This window comes from Cricetulus griseus, chromosome 5 (assembly GCF_003668045.3).
Source record: "Cricetulus griseus strain 17A/GY chromosome 5, alternate assembly CriGri-PICRH-1.0, whole genome shotgun sequence".
Classification (NCBI taxonomy): domain Eukaryota; kingdom Metazoa; phylum Chordata; class Mammalia; order Rodentia; family Cricetidae; genus Cricetulus; species Cricetulus griseus.
The window spans coordinates 36,447,058-36,468,721 of record NC_048598.1 but is presented as its reverse complement, the minus strand read 5'-3'; the positions used below and the strand labels follow the sequence as shown (position 1 = coordinate 36,468,721).

At 38.7% G+C, this 21,664-nt stretch overlaps 1 protein-coding gene across 1 annotated transcript in view; it reads right to left on the bottom strand.

The window, feature by feature from the left end:
• Positions 1-21,664, bottom strand: part of Xpr1 (xenotropic and polytropic retrovirus receptor 1) — a 142,580-nt gene that overhangs the window by 11,900 nt on the left and 109,016 nt on the right. The window contains 2 exon segments of the mRNA NM_001244085.1: positions 18,331-18,525; positions 19,644-19,815. Coding sequence (NP_001231014.1) covers positions 18,331-18,525; positions 19,644-19,815 — 367 coding nt within the window.

Here is a 21,664-nt window from a genome sequence, read left to right as displayed (position 1 = left end):
TTGTACATCTTTTCTTAACTCTACACCCAATATGAGTAGCCTGAAATTGGGTCTGATGGAAATAGTTACATCATGGAAATCAACAAACAATAAAGCCAGTGTCCTCATTCTCCATGTACCACCAGCATATCACTTGTTTAGCATCTTTTAGACAGTCAGGAGGAGGGAAAGGCAAGTGATTCTGATTGATCTATCCAAAAAAAAAAAAAGAGCAAAAAAGCTCTACTTGGATAGAAATAAATTTTCAGGTTTGAATTATAGTCATAAAAGTTTTCTTCTTCAAAAGCATATTGGTCTGAATATTTATATTAGAATACTGAATATGGATTTTAAGTGTCTAACACATTAATTAGCTAGGTATATTTGGATTTGTTCAGAGGTCAATTAACTAGTATCAATTGTCAGCTTCATGATACATTGAAACATGCTCACAATTCATCTATCAAGGAATGGAATGAAACCCAACTCTTCATATTTCAAAGACAAGATGAACACAAATTAAAAGACAAGCAATTTGACAATAAATTATGTTAGCAACTTTTAAAATAAAATGTTTGTAATAAGCCATATACTCTACAAGAATTACTTGAATTTTTCCAATAATAACCTATTAATTAGTTTGCCAGGAAGTGAGGATTTGCACAAAGAGTAACAGGTATATATATTCAGTAGGTCACAAATTGATGTTTATCAAGTGAGTACAGGTACTACCAAGTCTTATTCCTGAAAGCCATTATTAATTACTGAAGAAAAGGAATTAATAGTGAAACAAAACATGGTGTGCTAATTTTCCTGCATTTCTAGATTTTAAGTTTTGTCTTTATAGTACAATTCTTAAAATGGTACAACGGTTCAAGTAGCTTCCTCTTTCTAGGCCCAATTATTCTATGAGACACACGCAGACTTCCAGAGCTTTAAAATAAACAAATATTCTTACAGAAGACTTGAGAAGGAGTGATACTTTACCCCCCAGATTTGACAAGGGGTGACATTTTACCCACCAGACTTCAGAAGGAAGACATTTTACCCCACAGACTTGAGAAGGGGTGATATTTTACCCCACAGACTTGAGAAGGAGTGACATTTTACCCCCCAGACCTCAGTGCTGCACTTGTGCTGCATTGTGGTCTCATTTCTGATCTTTCCCATTTCCCAAATAAAGAATGTTTCTCCCTTAAATCTTCCTCCTTCGTTGCTATTCAGGGACATACTGGAAGGATGTTACCTCATTAGAAAAGCAATTACACCTTATTCTCTCTTGGCTTACCCTAGGAGTCAGTCCACTTTGGTAATGGTGAGAATCACAGAAAATCAAGTCATTGCTATTCTACCAGAGGAGCCTATCTCTTACCCATCTGCCACACTAGAAGCCAAGTATATGGAATACATTTGTGCAAATGACACCTATTGAATTTTAAATAAAAATAAATTTCATAAGAGTTGCATACCCACAACCATGAGAGGAATGAAAAGTGAAGTAAGAGTTGGAGGAAGGACAACCAGAACATCATACAGCAATCAGTATCTGTCAGTAAGAGTAGGTTAACGTGAAGAGAGTGAGCAGTCTTTTTACCCAAAGACAGTCCTACTCTGATAATTATCACATTTTACCTAAAGTTAAATAAAAAATAAAAGAGAGGGCATTGTTTTCAAAGTCCAAACCTTCGAGTAAACTGAATTATGCCTGTGCTTAGCATATACTAAATCCTGCATTTGCTCCCATAGTTCCCAAGCCAAACCATTGAATTAGGAGATTAATACTATTCTCTGAAAAATGAGCAAATACACAGGTAATCTGCAATATATAATAACATAAAAGCCATATGCCCTCAGAAGAAGTTATAGTTTGGATTCTGACTAGTTATATGCTTCATGATAGTTTCAGGATGACAGACAGCAGCAGCAGACACAGCTCCAGCAGGCATGAGTTCCAGACTTCAAGAAGCTGGTCCTCCAAAGTGCACAAGCTATGATGTGTGAAGTGTCCTGAACACAGGTGGACTTAACAACACTCTCAGTGACACAGGTTTACAGGACATACCCTATCACAGGAGTATCAGTACATGGTCACTGATCATCACTGTGTTTTAGTTAGCATGTATGATTGTACATAATACTCCTCAGGTAGTGACCATCTTTATATTGAAGCAGGTAAAACAGCTATTCTTATTTTCATTTACAGTTAAAGATTCTAAAGTTCAGAGATAGGAAGTAGAAAAATAACTGGTTTTGAAGTTAAAAGATCTGGGTTGGGATATAAGACTCTATCACTTCCCAACTGTGTGGTTATAGAAGATTCATATTCTTACATGATTGAGACAAAAATACAACTAATTAGGCCTAAGAATAAAAGAGGAAAAGAGAAATAGCAATCCTATTCAAGCAACTTATTGTTTGTTTTTCAAGACAGGGTTTCTTGGTATAACTGCCCTGGCTGACCTGGAACTCAATTTGTGGATGAGGCTGACCTCCAACTCACAGAGATCCGCCTGCCTCTGCCTCCCGAGTGCTGGGATTAAAGGCGTGCACCACCATCCAGCTCAAGAAAGTTTTGTACCACAGAGCGTGCTTTCCTGAGTCCCTCTCACCTTTAAAGTGAAAGGGAAGTTCTAGGAACTATAGAGTAGCATTAAAATATGCAGAAAATGACTTAAAAACTATATATAGAAGCTAAGGGAGTAGCTCCGTGGTAGAGTGATGCTCAGCATCTGTGAGACCTGGATTCAACCTTCACATCAAAACAAAGTCCAGCTGGGGAGTGGTGGCACAAGCCTTTAATCCCAGCACTTAGAAGGCAGAGGGAGGCACATCTCTGTGAGTTCTAGACAAGTCAGAGCCACACATGAGACTCTTATCACAAAAAAGCCACCCCTGCAAACAAACCCCAAACCAAAACTATACACATATTATTTAAAATTATTTTTGTATATAAAAATGATTACAGCAATGACAAAGATGATTATTCCAGATGAGGGAACTCATTTTAGGCTTATTTCTGTATTATTTGATAATTATAGTAAAACATATATATATATAATATATATATATATAATATTTATTTTTGGTGCATAGTGTTTGCTGCATGTATGTATGTGCACTACATGCATGAAGCTTGTGAATTTCTTTAAAAGGAGAAGGGAAGAAAGTGAACAAAGATAAATAGTTGTTAACATGGTGATATTTATAAATGATGTATTGTTTTTATAATATTGTACAGGAATTCCTTTATTAAACAAAGGGTTATAATTTATATTATTTGTTATATGGATATAGCACTGAAGATTAACTTCAAAGGAAAAATGTGCTCCTTGGTACATTCTACGGGTGAATGTGGTCTGGTAACCTATTCTATAGAATTAGGGATGTGATGAAGAACAAGTAAAGGCTACATCTAAAAGAGGAGAGATGGTGTAGACAAACACAATTTGTAAGTGCAATCAGAGACCTGTACATGGAGAAAGAATGTGGCTTTTAGGAGAGGCAACAGCCAAGAGAGGCTTCATGAAGGAGCTGCTGCTTGAAATGACTCTTGAAGGAACTTTAGTTGAACAGTTTATGGCTGCAGAGAGAACCATTTCCAGTGAGTGGAAACCATTCATCCAACATATGAGCATCTGCTATATGTGAATCAGATTTTAGATGCTAGGGACATAGCAGTGAATCTCCTTTACTAGAGGGCAGACAAATTTCCTGCCTCATTGTGTCTTCCTGTCTAGTGGGGTAGATAATTATCACATGTTCAGATGAACAAGATGATTGTGGACAGTGAAAAGAACCATGAGGAAAACAGAACAGGGTGACACAGCAGAGGGACAGAACTCCTTCAGACAGTATTCAAACAGTGTCCAGGCAGAGTAGGTCTGTGGCAGTGTGATGAGAGGGAGTCAGCTACATGAAAAACTCAAAGAAGTTACAGATACAATGCTACATTTTCTAGCCACCATGTTAGAAAAAGTGAAGACAAAATTAATTTAAATAATACATCTTATTAAATTCATCATATATAAAATATTTTAGTCATAAAATTATTGAGGTATTTTATACTCTTTTTCATACTAAGCCTTCAACACATGTTTGTATTTTACACTTTATGGAATATTGTATTTACACTTTATGGCACATTTCGGGGGCTTGGTGCTTGGTTACAAAGCTCAGTGCCTAACACATGAAATCGCAAGTTTGAACCCAGCACCCAAGATAGAAGGAAGAGAGGGAGGGAGGGAGGAGTGAGAAAGAAAAAGAACAACAGAAAAAAAGAGACAGAAAAATGGATGGCGAGAGGGAGAGAGGAACAGAGAGAAAAGAAAAGTTAGCTCAGGTAACCAAGTGCTTATCAGATGCACGCAGCTGGTAAGAGGAAGTCTACCAGCTAGAAGGAAGCCACATCCCTGCTTTATTTTGAAAACTGGTAGTGTAGGACTGAACCGCGTGCATGCTACCGAGAGCAACAGTCCAGCCCCCATGTATGCTTTGATTATTACTCAACATTACCGACTTATGCAATGAGACAGTGCGGAGAAGCAGACTACTGTTTTAAACAAAGAAACAGTACTAATGTTAGATGGCTTGGTGAGGTACACGAAGTTGCTTTAGGGTGGAAGTCTCCCAGCACCTTGATGGGCTGAAGGAAGGAGCCAGCAATGATGGAATTCAGGAAATGACTTTCAGAGCCAGACCCTGGGACAGGAAGTAAAAGCACAGAACAGGAGAAAGACACCTTGTTTCCCGAGACTGGAAAAAAAGAGTTCAATTAGAGAAATAAACACAGAAAGGAGTAGACAGAAAATGATTCCTATCAATCTCAAAGTGGAAGACAACAACAAAATAGTCTGTAAGAGTAAAGAGGGAAACACTGGACTGGAGCTTAAGAAAATAACACTTGTAAATTTAAATCTGTGTACAAGCACACAATCCCAGCACTTGGGAGACTGAGGTCAGCCTAAAGCACACAGAGAGACTCCCTGTCCCCCAAAGAAAAAGACTTTCCAAGATGGTTTTCCTGGGGGAAAATCTATCACATGTTTAAAGAACACACATTCTGTATAATTTCTTCCAGAAAGGAGAGAATACTTTTCTGTTGATTTTATGAAGCCAGCTTCACTCAAGGGCAGTGTGAGAATCTTTAAGAAAACATTAGCATATTGAACTCAGCAATATATGAAAAATCCTGTAACATGACCAAGTAGGATTTATTTCATGGACATAAAGCTGATTCTATATTTAAAAATTAATCATGGCAATACACAAAACAATTGGTTGGTCAACTCAACATTTATTCATAGGGAAGGTCTCTAAGAAAAGATAATAGAGGAGGACTTTCTACAAGACCCCTCCTGCTAGCGAGACTGTTAGCCTTCCCCGAAGTTCAAGAACAAAGCAAGCAGGTTTACTCTCGGAGCTCTAATTCCCACAGTCCTAAGTTCTTAAGCCACTTCAGTAAGGCGACTGGGTGACATAAAACTGTCTCTGTAGAGATGTGGCAGATCACCTATATAGAAAACAACATTCAAAACATGCCTAACAGAACCAGGAGTGGTGGAGCACACCTTTAATCACAGCACTCAGGAGGCAGAGGCAGGTGGATCTCTGGAGTTTGAGGTCAGCCTGGTCTACATAGTGAGTTCCAGGACAGCCAGGACTATGTAGAGACCATGTTTTTTTTGTTTTGTTTTTGTTTGTTTGTTTTGTTTTTTAAAGCCCAAGAACCAGGCCTCTGGATATGAAATGAAATTGTACCTCTATGATAAACACATATGATAAAATAGAAGGCATACTTGCACAAATGAAAATATTTTCTATTTTGACTGTACTAAAATCCTAATTACAATTCTGGAGAAAACTGTGTAAAGGGCACAACATATTCAAAATTGTATGTATACACTTTAAAATATATAACAAATGTATGTTGATATTAAAAAATTATCTGTGTATGTATATGTCTGTCACATGTGGGTGCCTGTAGAGGTCAGAAGAAGACCATGTTGCCACTGGGACCATATTAATCTGAGTGGCCTGTGCTGCCACCAGAGGTCATGATGATGTCCAGTCCAGAGTTGCAGTCGAGGGCCATGTCTGGGTTTGTGGTCCTACTGTAACCTACTGTGGGTTGATGTTCATGACTTATGTTACCACTGGGGGTTATGGGAGAGCTCGCCCAGATGGCCTGGACACCAGAGAGTTGGTCTTGCCCCTCACCACTGCCTCAGCATAACTGGCCCCTGTGGGCGTGAGAGAGCTGACCCCATAAAAGGTGTGGGGGAGGGCTGGCCCCACCCCTTACCATGCACACGGGAGAGCTGGCCTGGACCAGACATGGCAAGAGGGAGGCTGTCCCAGTGGCCCAGACTGACTAACTCTGCTATGACCCAGGCCCTCATCCAGGGCTTTGAATTGGTCCATCCCATCTACCCCATCTATGACCTGCTGGAGCACATGAAGGGACTGGCCCTGTGGAACCATGGCCACAGGATCCCCATGTCTCAGGACAACAGCAGGGTATCTGTGAGAAGTTTTAATGAGGGTCCAGGGATGATGGTGTGCCAGAAGCCAGAGGTCTTGAACCAGACCAACTCATTGCAATGAATATTTGCAAGGAAAGCTATTTGAACAAAAGGGTATATTGCATGACACACCACAGCTCCCAGTGCCACTATGACAAGTGACTATGTGATAGAGAGGCAGAGAAGATGGAGAATGGAAGTGGTTTTATTATTATTTTTTTTAATTTTCTTTTTTTGGGGAAGGCTACAAGGGTGGAGGGCAGACATGGAAAGGCTGAGAAATGAGTAGGATTGGGGTGTATGATGTAAAATTCCTGAAGAGCCAATAAAAATTATGTTAATTATTCTTAATTGATCTAGATAATAAAAACCCGAAGTCAGATATAGAGGAAAATGCTGAGAGACAAGAGAAGGAGCAAGCCACCACCACACCTTACCTCCTTAGTGTCTCAGCAGACTAGAGAGCGAGTTCCCATTTCTCCCTGTTTATATCCTGTTTCCGCCCTGCTAGCTCACTTCCTGTCTCTCTGTACAGACCTCCAGACCTCTATGGTTAGTTAGTGGCAAGCTCCATTCTCTGACCTTCAGATAGGCTTTATTTGTACAAAGATATTATCACAGCTAATAATAATAAAAAAGACTGAGATAAAAAAGAAAGACCTAGGCCTAGGTAAAGAGTTGTTAGTCTTAAAACTAAAACAAACAAACAAAAAACATGGTCCATAGAAGGAAATGTTGAAAAACTAAACTTTGCCCTATAAAAAGTTGCAGATGGCAAAACATATATATTCTAAACACTATGTTATGAATAAATACTTAGTAAGTATATAAGGAATTCAACAAATTCAAAAGTAATAGCAAGTTCAAACAAAGATGGGTAAAAGGTATATAGTGGTACTTCATCAAAAAGACATATAAATTGCAGATGAAATGTCTAAATTCCAAATCAACCATCTAGCAAGTGGCATACTTGCAAATAGCTCTACAAGAAAAACAGCTGGGAAATTGAGGGGACCTCTGATCTATTGAAGTCCTCCACACGTGTGTTAAAAACAAAACTAACACCTTTCTGGGACTGGCTCAGTCATTAAAAGCACTGTCTGCTCTTCCAAAGGGTTCAATTCCCAGCACCCACGTGGTGGCTCACAACCACCCATAACTCTACTTCCAGGAGGTTCCATGCCCTCTTCTGACCTCCAAGGACATCAGGCTCACACATGTGTTTTCTACATACTTTTATCACACCATGGAGAGATCAACCAGTCACAGCCAGATACATACAATTCTTGCACAGAAGTTAAAGCTTACAGGTAAGTGTAAGAGGCGGAAGCTGGTGTTTTGAATTTATGAACCTACAATCCAGATCAGTGTCTTTTTCAGGGTCACACAATCAATTACTGAATAAACTAAGCTGGTCCTCCTCTGTCTAAACTCCACACCCATGTTCTAGTTCTTCACACACAAGAGTGCTTGTCACGGAAAATGTCGTTTTAAAGTGCTTTCTGGCAGAGGACTTGATTACCCCGAAAAGAGGGAGGCAGTGAAACCTTACTGTAGGCATAGAAAGTTGGAAGGTGCTGAAAACCAATTGCAAACATCTGTATTCTAAGTAGTCTATTTTTTTTTTGAGGGGGTGTCAGGTGGGTATGTTTTTGAGACAGGGTCTTGGTGTGTAGCCTTGGCTGTCCTCAAACTAAAAATCCTCCCGACTCAGCCTCTCAAGTGCTGGGATTCCTGGCATGTGCCACCACAACCAGCCATAAAGTTCTTGAAAATGAAACAGTGTAACAAGGACAAGGACCACCATGCAACAGATTCTAGACTATTCAATTTCTATAGTGTGGTGGGTATTTGTTCCACCCATGACATGGGGTAGTGCTCTCTTAGGTGGGGAAGACTAGGTCAGCCCCCGTGAAGCAGCATGTGGTCGTTCCCCTGCTTTCCAAGGACTCTGCAGCTGGATTTACCATATCCTGTATTCATGAGTGTATGTCCCTCCTTTCACATCTTAATAAATTCTTGATACCTCTTAAACAGAGGCACATGGATTTCTCATTATCTTGTACCAGATATGAAATGTGTTGAGTAGGTTTTAATATTCCACTTTATTTGTTAAGTGTTGATTTCCCTTGTGTAAACAAGTATAAATTTACTCTTTAAAGAAAATATGCTCTAGGATCTCATTCTATAACCATTGAAAATATGTAGAAAGCCTAAGAAGCCTACATGAGGATTCCAATGAAAATGCTATGTGTCAATGAGATATTTAGGTGACGGGTAGACTTTTATTTTTATTTTCCATTAAATAGAACAGAAGCACTATTTTGCTGTATTAAGAAGCAGAAACTCTTTCAAAATTTTGATGAAAATCATATCTTATACCTTACTCAAGGTATTACTGAAGAGGCTAAAGTTACAGCTCAGTCTAAGTAAGTGTCAGCACACTCAAGGCTTTGGGTTCAATACCGTGATACCGTGTGTGTGTGTGTGTGTGTGTGTGTGTGTGTGTGTGTGTGTGTGTGTGTGTGTGTGTGTGTGTACTCGTGTGTGCGTGTGTGCGTGCATGCGTGCAAGCGTGTGTGCTGCATAGTTACATTTTGTCCACTACATTCTAAGAGGCATATAGATGATATATCTGTTTATTAGCGTAACAGCCATCTTCACCCTAATTTTTTGATATTTTCTTTTAAAAAATATTTCCTTTATGTATTGCTTTATATGTATAGGTATTTTGCCTGCATGTATATCTGTGTACCACCTGTGTGCCTAGTGTCCTTGGTGACTCTTAGCACATAGATCTCCTGGAACAGGACTGTTGTAAATCGCCATATGGGTGCTGGGAATCAAACCCCGGTCTACTGGAAAATCAAATAGTGCTCATAACACCTAAGTCATCTCTCTAGCCCCCTGATAGTTCTTAAGAAGCGAATTTAAGACCATAAAAAAGAACACAATTCTGACCAGTAAGATGACTCAGAGGGAAAGAGCACTTGCTGTGAAAGCCTGACCACCTGAGTTTGATGCCTGGAACCCAAGTAAAGGTAGAAGGAGAAAACAGACTCCACAAATTTCTTATGACATGCACATGACCACATGTATCCATCCCCCATTACATATGCAAATAATAATGAAATAAAAATTTAAAAGGAACACAAATGCTAAGCAGATTGAGTAGTCATGCTAAATCCTTTTCCCACTACTTGAAATAGCACTTATGCCCCCCCCTCCCCTGCCCTTTTTTGCTTTTTGAGACAGAATTTTTCTATGTAGTCTTGGCTGTCCTAGAACTCACTTTGTAGACCAGGCTGGCCTCGAACTCACAGAGATCCTCCTGCCTCTGCCTCCCAAGTGCTGGGATTAAAGGTGTGCACTACCACCATCCAACAAGCATTAATATTTCTGTTTTCCTCTGACTCATAGGTAACTTTTCTTTTCTGGCAGAGGGGGAACTTACTTTCATATCAGAGCTGATTCCATACTGCCTGAACCAATGCTGTGACTGTTAGTGTGAAAGGTAAGTTCCTGGCTCGCTGTTCTGTGGATGTGGCAATCAGGAAATGGGTGTCTTCTTATAAATACAGCTTGCATTATTCTTGCTCACTGTACTTCTGTGCTTTCTCAAATACAGTTTTGCCATCTGGAATGGCAGCACACTACCCTACCTGACTGGCTCTGTTTTGTTTACCCAGAGTTTAACACTGTGTCACTGGGTAGTGCTCAGGGCATTTTACAAACTTAGAAGGAAGAACAGTACAACAAAAATAATCATAAGGCTTTGATGTGAATTCTAGCTGTTACTCATGTGCCAGCTGATTTTGGAGTCACACTCTCACTATACATACTCATAGGTTCTTCTACTTCCTAGCTGGAGGACTTTGGCAAACATCTTAACACTGTTTTTAATTTCCTTCCCTGCAAAGTGAATATCAAGTGTTTGTCTCTGTTGATGACTCTCTTTTTGACCTGCTTAGTTAAGACTCTTTACTCTCCCTAGGCTTCAACCCAGCACCTGTGCTTTAATGGGGTCTGCACTACCTAGCTGTCGCAAGCATCTTGCTAAGTAAGTTTAGAGTCTTCAAACCCAACAGGCATCAGAGAACCGATGTCTGCCTTCAGTAAGTATCCCATCAGGATGTTTAGCCAGCATGCCTAATCCTGTTGTTTCCTTTCAGTGATTTCCCATCTGTACCTTCCCCATGGCTATTAATCCTCATTTGTTCATTCTGCCACAGGTGGAGTTACAAGCACAAAAAGTATAGTGATCACTTTTCCTCAACTGCAATATTTCTCACTAAAATGCCATCTTTGAACTGCCTACCTCTGCTTTCAATATCCACAGTTGCTGTGAACTAAGCTAGTGAGTACATGTTAAATACTAAAAGAATGTCCAGCCCATAGACGGACTACATAAACATTACATTTGATGACACAAGTATTTGTTTTGTGTTGGTGCTCTATGTATGGAGGCCAGAGGACAACCTTCGGTGTCCTTCCTAAGGACAGGGGACATTTCCACCCCCTGCAACAAGGTCTCTACTAGCCTGGAACTTGCCAAGTAGTGCTAGTAAATTCTGTCAATCCACCTGTTTCTACTTGCTCAGCACTGGGATTACAAGCATGTGCCGCCACTCCTGGATTTTAGATTGTGATGTCACTCACTATTTTTCATCTGCTCTTTGGCAAGCTACTGTGTAATGTTTCATGTACTGCAGCTACTAAGTCTATGGTAAACTTGTTACATTATTTCATTTTCTTACTATAAAATGCCATGAGTGTATCTTAATTTTTTTTTCTCCAATTCTCTACTTATTCTAGTTGTGGAAAGGATTTACTAGAACAAAAGATGCTTTTTTTTTGGTTTTTCAAGACAGGGTTTCTCTGTGTAGCCCTGGCTGTCCTGGAACTCATGTTTTTAGACCAGGATGGCCTCGAACTCAAGAGATACACCTGCCTCTGCCTCCTGAGTGCTGGGATTAAAGATATGCATCACCATGCCCAGCTAAAAGGTGCATTTTTAATAAGACTCTTAACAAAATAACCAGTTACCCTGGAGTGAGCGTTCACCTACCTATACCTTTGCTGGCAGTGAGCATCATCAATCACTCTTTCATCAAATACTATTTTAACTTGCATTACTCTGCTATTAGTGAACTGAAACACTGTTCATGCGTTTATCCTAAAAAATCATGTTTCTGTCCTTTGCCAATAAGAAACCAATTTAAATTGTTTTCCAGACAATGGTAGATTAGATTACAGCTGAAAAATATTCATTCCCTTCAGCACATTCCTATTTCCAAGGCAAGAATATTCTTTGCCTCAGTGATGTTGGGTTTGGTTACTGGCTTTAGTGTTAGAAAAGACAGACTTCTTTTTGACCCTCGTGTGACTTCCTTTGGCTAACAAGAAGCAAGCAGACAGCAAGCAAAGAGGCTTTACGTGTATTTGTGCAACAGGACTAAAGCAAGTCCTCAGGACCATGTCAGGAGATTCTTTTGGTAAGTGTTGCTCCATCAGGTGAGGCTCCAGAATGAACACACATGGAACAAACCCACCCCTAAATGAGTTCAACCTATTCCAGTCAGTTTCCAGCTAAGCCAAAGAATAAATTACAGTTATTTAAGTCACCAAATTTTGGGTTGGTTTACTATGCAGCACCAATAGCTGATGAGTATACTTACTGGAGTGAACTACATAAACAATTGTGAGACATCCATAGAAAATCCTTTCTGCTCCCGAGAATACCACATACAGTAGAAATAAAGCCTTATGGCCTATTTGCTCACTCGGTTTTTCTGCCTTTTCTAAAAATATGTAGACACAATGAGTTCATTGTTTTTCACTGACAGCAGCAATGTACAATTATATGTATAGATTAAAATGAAAATTAAAGATTCTATCAAGCCTCAAATTTCTCTCTAATCAGGCATTGTGTAGGTTGAATTAATACAATTTTCACCTTTGCTTCCTTTTAGCATCAAAAATCCTGTAATTCTGAGCAATAAAATATTACAGAAACTTTAAGCCATTATACATGAGTGTTATTAAAGCAACATAATTTATATAGAAATGCTGTTTTCATGAGTTGTAAGAACAGTTAGGAAAATCAATGTGACAAGAGAAAACCAAAATAGTATCAAGGTGTCACCATGTGTGATACTTTTTAAAGGCCTTTTAAGTGACAAAGAAGGTAAAAAGGTTTAATTTACTCAAAGATATACACATATATATTACATATATAAATGCTTATATAAAATATATTTATATATAGAAATAATTATAACATTTGAAAATCAGCACAATGATAGCAGAAAATGGCAAAGAGCATTTATTAAATTATTAATCAGAAGAAAACAATATCTTATTTTTGGTTTTCTGGTATCAACAGTTCTTTTAGCCAATCTTGTCTAAATTATTATAAAACAGTTTTTCTTGTTGTGAGGAAATTACAACAGAATATATTAACTTCCAAAAGGGCTAGTGTTTTGAGCTATTTTAAATAGTGAGGCAAAAAACGAGAACATTTATCCAAATGAGTTTTTTTTTTTTTTTTAATTGAACGTATGTCTTTTAAAGCTAATGGAACAAAAATTTCCCCAGAGAATTAAAAAAGCACAGTTCCTGTTTCTATTATAATATAAGAAGACTGAAACGTGGACTAGAAACCTATTATTCAGGGTAGCAAGAGAGCAGCAACTGGCTGTACCCGGAGAAGCAGCACTTCAGGACTCGGTGTGCTCATGCAAAATAATCAAGTAGCTACTGCACGGAAGGCACTACCTGCTGCCGAGGACACCTCACTGGGAAGGGAGGCTCACCCTTCAGAATGCACAAAGGCATCCACACCAGACCTGGGCACCAACAACATGGATGTAAATGAACTTGAGAGACAAGAGCTTTTAAAAAATGTTTTCTAGAGAATCTCATCCTGCCCACAAAAGTCTCAGGAAATGTGAAGTGTAAATACCCCCTCTAGATATTTATGTGACTAGTAAGGTTCTAATTCCACTAAGAACTTATGAGTGTTACAGAATTTTAGAAGCTACAAATGCAATATGATCTGAAGAAGTACAATTTGTTAGAAGCAACAACATCACAGCCTTTCTGCTATTATATTTCCCAAAGATATTTCCTTGCAAAGCCCAGAAACCTCAAGGAAAACAAAACCCATTTAAAACACCTCCCCATTTCCTCCAGTTCCAAGTCCAAGAAAACACTTTTAGGAATTGTTTCAAATGTGGTCATATAATGAAATATATAGAGATTGGCTGCTAGCTGAATTCCTTTGTCTCTAAAAATCACTGACAGAAAATAAAATGTCCTGAATTATTTCAAATGTGCTTCTTTTTTTTTAATACAACAAAAGAGGCCTAACTGAAATATTATCATGATTAATCTTCCTAAATAGGATGCCTAAACTCTTACCTTCTAAAAAATGATTCTAGGTGCAGGGTTAATGCTTACAACTCCATTTTTACAAATCATACAGCATAACATAAGAAACAACCTCTGTAACAATTTTGAAAGTGCACTTACTATAATGCTGTTACTATGGTAACCCTGGCAGGCTAGTTCTCTGAAAAGACTCAGATCTGAGTCTGAACAAGGTTATGCCATCATCTTTTTACTCTTCTTCCCTCTTAAATGTAATTCTTGCAACAGCACATGCACGCCAGAGGAAAGCACATAATTAGTCTCTTGGAACTGATTCTTCTGATTCAGTAATTATTTCTAAAGTCTGCGTTTTCTTAAAATACTGTCCAAGAAAATAAAAGAACTTATAGCTTAGTGGGTAGAGCACTTGCCTAGCATGCATGAATCCCTGAGTTTGATGCCCCATCACGACATAAAACTGGGTGTTGTTGCACATTTCTGTAATCCCAGAACTCAAGAGGGAGACAGAGGCAAGGGGACCAGAAGTTCAAAGTCATTCTTGCTACACAATGAATTTGAAGACAGCCTGAGCTATGTGAGACCCTGTCTTTTTATCTATCTATCTATCTATCTATCTATCTATCTATCTATCTATCTATTTCTGAGACAGGCTTTTCCTGTGTAGCCCTGGCTGTCCTAAAATTCACACTGTAGACCAGGCTGGCCTCAAACTCAGAGATCCACTTGCTTCTGCCTCCTGAGTGCTGGAATTAAAGGTGTGCACCACCAATGCTTATTGTAAGAGCCTGTCTTAAGGAAAGGAAGAAAGAAAGAAAGAAAGAAAGAAAGAAAGAAAGAAAGAAAGAAAGAAAGAAGGAAAGAAGGAAGGAAGGAAAGAAGGAAGGAGGAAAGAAAATAGAAATTAATAACAATTCAAATGTCAAACTTTTGTCATTCCAAGTTCTAGACTTTTTGGTACAAAAATTTAGTGATTATAGTCAACATACAGCAACTATAAAATATTTTTTAAAACCTCAGGGATATGATCAACATATATTATCAATGGTCTCTCTAAAAAGTGCTTTCTCCCCTCTTGACTTTTAAAAATCTGACAAGGGTGCATGAACAGTGCTCAGTGAGTAAGCTGCTATACTGTATCAACAAAAGGTCAAAACCCTTCCTGACTGACACTGGCCCTCTGCAATCCTTAACCCAAGGTCCTAAGAGTTTCCCTTAGGAATCTTTGTAAAGAAAAATGCACATTAGCGCTGCTCAGCAAATGGAGCTGTTTGTTCATTTTCCTATCCATCTATTTATATAGCGTATTGTCTATAAAGTGATTTCATGTGAAATTCTTACAATAAATCTGTGAAGTAAAGATACAGGTAAATATTCGGTTTTGTGTGAAACAAAAACAGCTGTGGCAAATGAGGCCGAGGCAGACAGAAGTAGGAAACAGGATTGCTTCTCACCTCTAACTGCAAGGTGAGGCTAGGATGAGCTCAGTGATACAGTACTTGCCTGGCACACCACACACAAGGCCCTGACCACAATCCTAGTATCACAAAATAAAAATACACAGTCAGGTATGGTGACACACATCTGGAATCCCAGCACTTGGCTGGTGGAGGCAGGAGGATCAGAAGTTCAAGTTCATTTTTAGCTTCATGTTATCTGGACATCATCTTTCATATGTGGCCTATCAGGCTGGGTCAGAGATCTGCGCTGTGTACTTTTCTGCCACCTTGTTTACACGAAATAGTAGTTTATTTTGAAGCCTTTCAAAACATGTAGTTTCAAACTGCCATAAAATTTACCATTTTAACCATTCCTTAGTTTACAGCTCAACAAAGCTCAATAATTATAAAACAGAAGTGGAAAAAATTCTCATAGCATCTTGTAGTGAAAAGATAAAATTTAATGTCACTTTACATATATATGTAGCAGAGAAGTCAACAACTATAAATACATATCACATCTAATTATCTATTATATTACAGATAATTATGCTGGTTCACCTTCCCCAAGTCCTGGTAATATTGGAGCTAGAACATATATTTCCACACATGCCACTGTGGAAATGTGGAGGGAGGGAGTTCTCCTTCTACCATGTGGTACTCAGGGACTGAATTCAAGTTGTCAGGCTTGGCGGCAGATGCCTTTACCCATGAAGCCATTTTTCTAGCCTTCTTTGTACCTACTTATTAATTTATTTGATCTCATACATGCCTAGTTTATGTCGTGATGAGGACTAAATAAACACAGGGCTTCATGCATGGTAGGTGAGCTATATCGCCTGTCCATTATACTTTTTAGTCTGAGACAAGGTCTTATTATGTTGCTAGGCTCACCTGAATTCACTCTGTAACTAAGGCAGACCTTGAACTTGTGATCCTTTTGTCTCATTATAGGTCTTTGTATAAACTCAGGTTCCCAGGAGAAGAAAAGAAGAAAAACTATACCTGTGTTAAAAGATTCTACAAGGCTGAATGGCTGAACTTTGTGATTATAGATAGTGTTGCAGACCAGAACCAGATTATCTTAGACTGTCTTCAGTCCTTGTAAAAGCCATTCACTGTCCATTCTTGTGTCTAAACGTCCCTGTGACTATCAAAATCTTTAAAATGTATTCTTTGTATGTGTGGAGTTTGGTATCAGTGTCTTCCTCAATCACTCTCTACCTTATTTTCTGAGACAGTGTCTCTGATTTAACTTGGAGCTCAGTGATATGACTACACTAATTGGCCACAGGGATCTTCCAGTCTATCTCCCAGAATTGGGATTACAGTGCCTGTTGCCAGGCTGAACCTTTACATAGGTTCTGGGGACCAAACTCAGGTCCTCCAGTTTGTGCAGCAAGCATTTTCCTAAATGAGTTATCACTATAGCCCTAAAAGATATTCTTTTTTTGTTTTTAAACTAGCTCCTACCAATCTAAAAGCTAAAATGTTGTCAGACAATATCCCATACCTATACAATTTCCCTTGGTTTGATGTAGCCTGTATATTTGCAGTCATCACCAATGTACTCAGTAAATACCTTGGTTTATGGCTTTCTTTGTTCTGTAACTATAAACTCCCATGTAAACTTCCAGTGGAACATGTCTTTCAGGGCATCCAGAATCTGTGCTCCCAGGCTATCACCACTCATGTGTGGCTCAATAATAAACTGCATTTCCTGAGGTGAGTGCTGTATTTGTGTCAATAGCACTGACAACCCTAGCGACTGTCAGCTTCTTCACGAATATATTAGCATAAAATATTTACCCCCAAATAGTAGTTCTCATTTTTACCTAAGATGGGAGGCAAGTATTCCTGATAATTTAGGAAGAGGAGCCATAAAGCACATTATATCAGATCAAGTAGTCAAATTTATAAATTCTCTAGTAATAACTTTATAAATCACAGTGCATTCTGGTACTGCCTAGTGGCATTCCTCAGCAAGAATTAAAGTTATGGGAGCTTTGGGGATGTGTTTCCTTCACGAGGTACTCAGTTAAATCCTATCACTTAACAAGAATGGACACATGGTGGCAAAATTATTGGCTACATTTATCAATACTATTCTAAGCACAGAATCTATCTATGTGGATGGATGCTCAGTGTAACATGCTCCCCTGACACCAGTCTCACAGTATTAACGGTGCCTTCATCTTTCATGACCATCAGATACATGTTGGAACAGCAGCAGTTTTGTACCACTGAATTAAAACTCCCAAATACAGCTCACAAAAAAGGTTTCTGAAAACAATTTACCTGAGTATTTAAAAAGCACTACACTGATTTCCAACAGTCACATGTCTTTGCCACCTACGGATGAGAAATTGTAGTGTTAAGGTGTGGGCTGATATTGTAATGTGTTTTAGTAAAAGGAAGTGAATTACTGATTGACAGTTCTTGGGGGAAAGGTTAAAAATTCAAGAGTGTCTGCATGTGGCTCAGAACTTAAAAGCTTTTTTCTCTTTCCAACAGAAGAGCAGTAGCAAGTAATAGCAGGTTGCCATGGAGACGAGAAACTAGAGGGATCAGAGAACTCAATTTGCAGTTAAATGGGCTGGAAACAATCCTTACTAGTTGGTGTAGGAAAACGATTAAAAATATACTTGATTGCCAGGGGGAATCTTGTTCACCTAGCCATTTCCTAACCTCATTAATGAACAAGGAGAGCTTAAAAAAAAAACAAAAAACAAAAAAAACCACTAAAGTCACTAAATGAAAACCCAAGGCATCCATAGGTTAAACCCACTGAGCATAATTTGTGATTTCAAACATTATCACAATTGTTCCTGACTGACTATGATTCTTGTTCATGATATTTGCTAATATACAGTGAAATGAGACTAAAACTGTGTCCAAAAATAAACCACGATAACCAGAGGCTTCAGTGGAAACCAACAGCACAAATGGCAAAGTCCAGGGCAACAGATTCAAGAAGTAGCGATTTAAAAACCTCAGCATACCTTTGTGAGTGCTGTAAAGAGCTGCAAAGGTCACGGTGAAGAAAGTGGTGGAGTATTTGCCAGCATTTACTAAATGAGGAAAGGCCCTTTTTGTGTCACGGTACCGGCGCAGGCACTGAATGAAGCGAAGCCAAGCAGGAATGCACTGAACAATGGCTCGCACACCATATGTATATCTGTGGCAAAATTCTGGTTCTGTGAAGATTTCAAAGAAGAAAATCACAATTCAAAAGAGTGAATTGATCACACCACTTAGTCACACAGTCCAACTACCCATCAGCACACCCATAAAATCCAAACCATCCCAATGGGCTCAGTCACTTTCTCCTATGCAGCTACTGTTTGTTCAAGCTTTTCAGTGGCAGAAAAGCAAGGAGAGAAGGTAAAAACCACAGAGGGTCTACTGGAAAAATCTGTCTCCTTAGACTCCTGAATATCCTAGGATTATTTTTTATAAAACTATAGGAAAAAGAGTCTATGAACCAAAGAAAGGAATAAACTGCCTTGTTCTATGATATTAAACATATGGAAAACTTACAAAAATCACAGGTACCTAGACAGTTTTATAAGTATATACCCAGAGTACATGTTCTATGGTCTCCCTTCTAATCAAGGACAAGGCAGGACTCATTATTAATTTCTTACTGCTGTTTGTTGTGTTTTTGCTTTTGAGATGGGGTTTCACTATGCAGCCGAGGCTGAAATGGTACTTACTATCCTATGGCATCAGCTTCCTCAGTGCTGGGATTGCAGGTGCCTGGTAGGCTGCCACGCCCAGTTTTTCATTATCTTTTGTAAGTAGATGCTACATTAGATCTTTGTTATGAATGCAAACTTCTCAACTATACAAAGTTGACATTACCTAAGAGTAGGTAAAGAGCCAGAAGAAAACCAAGGTTCCAAATAAGATTTCTAAAGCAATCTACCAGGACTTTCTAAAGGCACTTGACCTGATTCTAGCAATCAGTACTTAGATCACTGGTATCTACAATGGTATCCTGAGCATTTCTGTGAGGACAAATTGCTGGCACTCTAGCATTTGTGATACAGCCACCAACATAGAGAAATAACTGCAGAATTCTTCAGTATAAGTTGTAAATTTCTTGGCAAGTGGATGGCTAAAATAACACAACTTAAAAGCCAAATTATTTCAGATGAGGAGATTGTTAACAGAATGCCAAGCACATTTAATTAAACTTGTAATGTTATTGGATGAGTTTTCACCATGACCTTAACTGTTGCAGTTATCATTCCCAATATTTCTTGGTTTATGCTGGCAATTCAGCAGTGTGAATACAAAAATCATAGCCTACCTTGTAGATCATTTGGCAACAGGCTCTTATTCTCATCCCATTTGAGCTCAAAACTGTAGAAGCAGATCATATATTCCAGGTCCATGAGTATCACTGACAGGCTGTTCAGCTGATCGGCCAGCCAGAAATCAGCAAAGCCTACCTTATGGAAGGGAGCTGTAAATACTCGAAACTGAGAAAAAGAAAGAAAAGAAAAACAAAACAACAACAACAACAAAAAAAGGAGAGAAAACACAGAAATATTAAATTTCTTTAGTTCATGTCTGACATTCAGAGTGACTGCTGATAAAAAAGGAAACCAGTAAAGCACAGTCATACACAAAGCCCAGCAACAAAGGCTGAGGTAAGCAGTAGTAAAGGGAGTGAGTTGAATGCAAAACTGAAAGAAAACAGTGTGCCTGTGTGAGTGTGTAGGGTTGTTGGTAGGAATTACAAGTACAAAATGGAAATAAAAAGGAGGGAGAATACACTAAGTGCTGTAAGCACAGCACTTAGAAGGCTGAGGCAGGATTAGCACAAGTTTGGGGCCAGCCTGAGCTACAGAGTAAGACCCTCTCAAGAGAAAAAGTGTTGGAAGTACAGAGAGGAACTCTAACCTTAGGCTACAAAGCAAACTTTGCTAGACAGAGGACATAGCTAACTGAATACAAAGTGCTTCTTTGTAAAGGTAGGGAGGGTGGTTGCATCTTCTGAGGCATGTTACATTTTCTAACTTAAATGACATTCTTACAGCATTGGGTTTCAAACCCAGAATCTTGTACATAAGTCAAGTACTCAATCACTGAACTGCAATCCCAAACTATGTAATATTTCACTAATTAATGGTAATGACTTGTTAATCTTGGAATTTCACCACAAAATCACCTCTCTTACCACTGTCCTGAAAAGTAATGATAAAGCCTATTAAGCAAACATATTGGACATTAACTCATATAATATATTTGCTTCAGGTTTATGGAATACTACAGCTTAATCTTTCTAACAACTTTCCTTAAAGGGAGTAGGCTGAGATAGCCCTGACTATGTAGCCTAGGCTGGCCTCTAACTTGAAATCCTCCCACCTTTACACACTAAGTGCTAGAATCATAGGTTGTGTTCCACCATGCCCAACTTTCTCAGATCCAAAGCTAAGTATTATTGTTACTCCCATTAAACACAAACTCATCTTGGCTTTGTTCTGCACCAACCTGTTATAACTGCAAAGAGATATTCTGGCACTGCAGAGAAGAGAAGACTCAGATACTAATGCCATCACCAGAAATAAGCACAAGTAATGGAGAGTACCTGGATGACCTTGTACGAAGGAGTATGGATGCAGATAGCTTTTATATTTATCCTGTCAGACTCCCCTGGTTTTATTACACAGAAGAAAATGTATAAGATAATAATAATGATGTTCTTCTCTGTCAAAGTAGCCATCTTGAAAATGAGTAATTTTTTTTAGCTCTCTGGATGTACAGCTGCATTCATTTAGTAGACAAATTCACCCTGGGAATCTGTGGCAAACCTCCTCTCAGATGTGGCTGGTTCTTTCTATTTAGTCCATAAGCATTTCTCTTCAGAGACATACATGACTATATAGCATGAATCAATCCTGACTGTCATCTATAACAAATACTGTATTGGAACTAAACCAGGACACAATAATACAGGTTTTGAGATAATTGGTTTCTGGAGCTGGTATCTTTGGGTTCCATCTCTTGATAGCTTCCTTATATTTTGTTGAGTCTAAAATGCCAGTTTACAAGCTATACTATTGCTCTTGTTAGAGGACACTCCTTACAGGGAAGCGGTAGAATGAGGTCTCAGCAATCCATGTATGAACAGACTCTGGTGTGAGCCTTTGTAATATTTTGAGATATTCTAGGATGTAGAATAGACTTAAATACTTCAAAGAAACAAAGGCAAGAAGATAATTTCTAATACAACACCAAAGGATCAGAAAGCCTAAGTCTCTAGTAGTTGACTTTAAAAAAAAATGGCAGCCTAGGGCAAACTGATTCCTTCTGACATGAGACAAG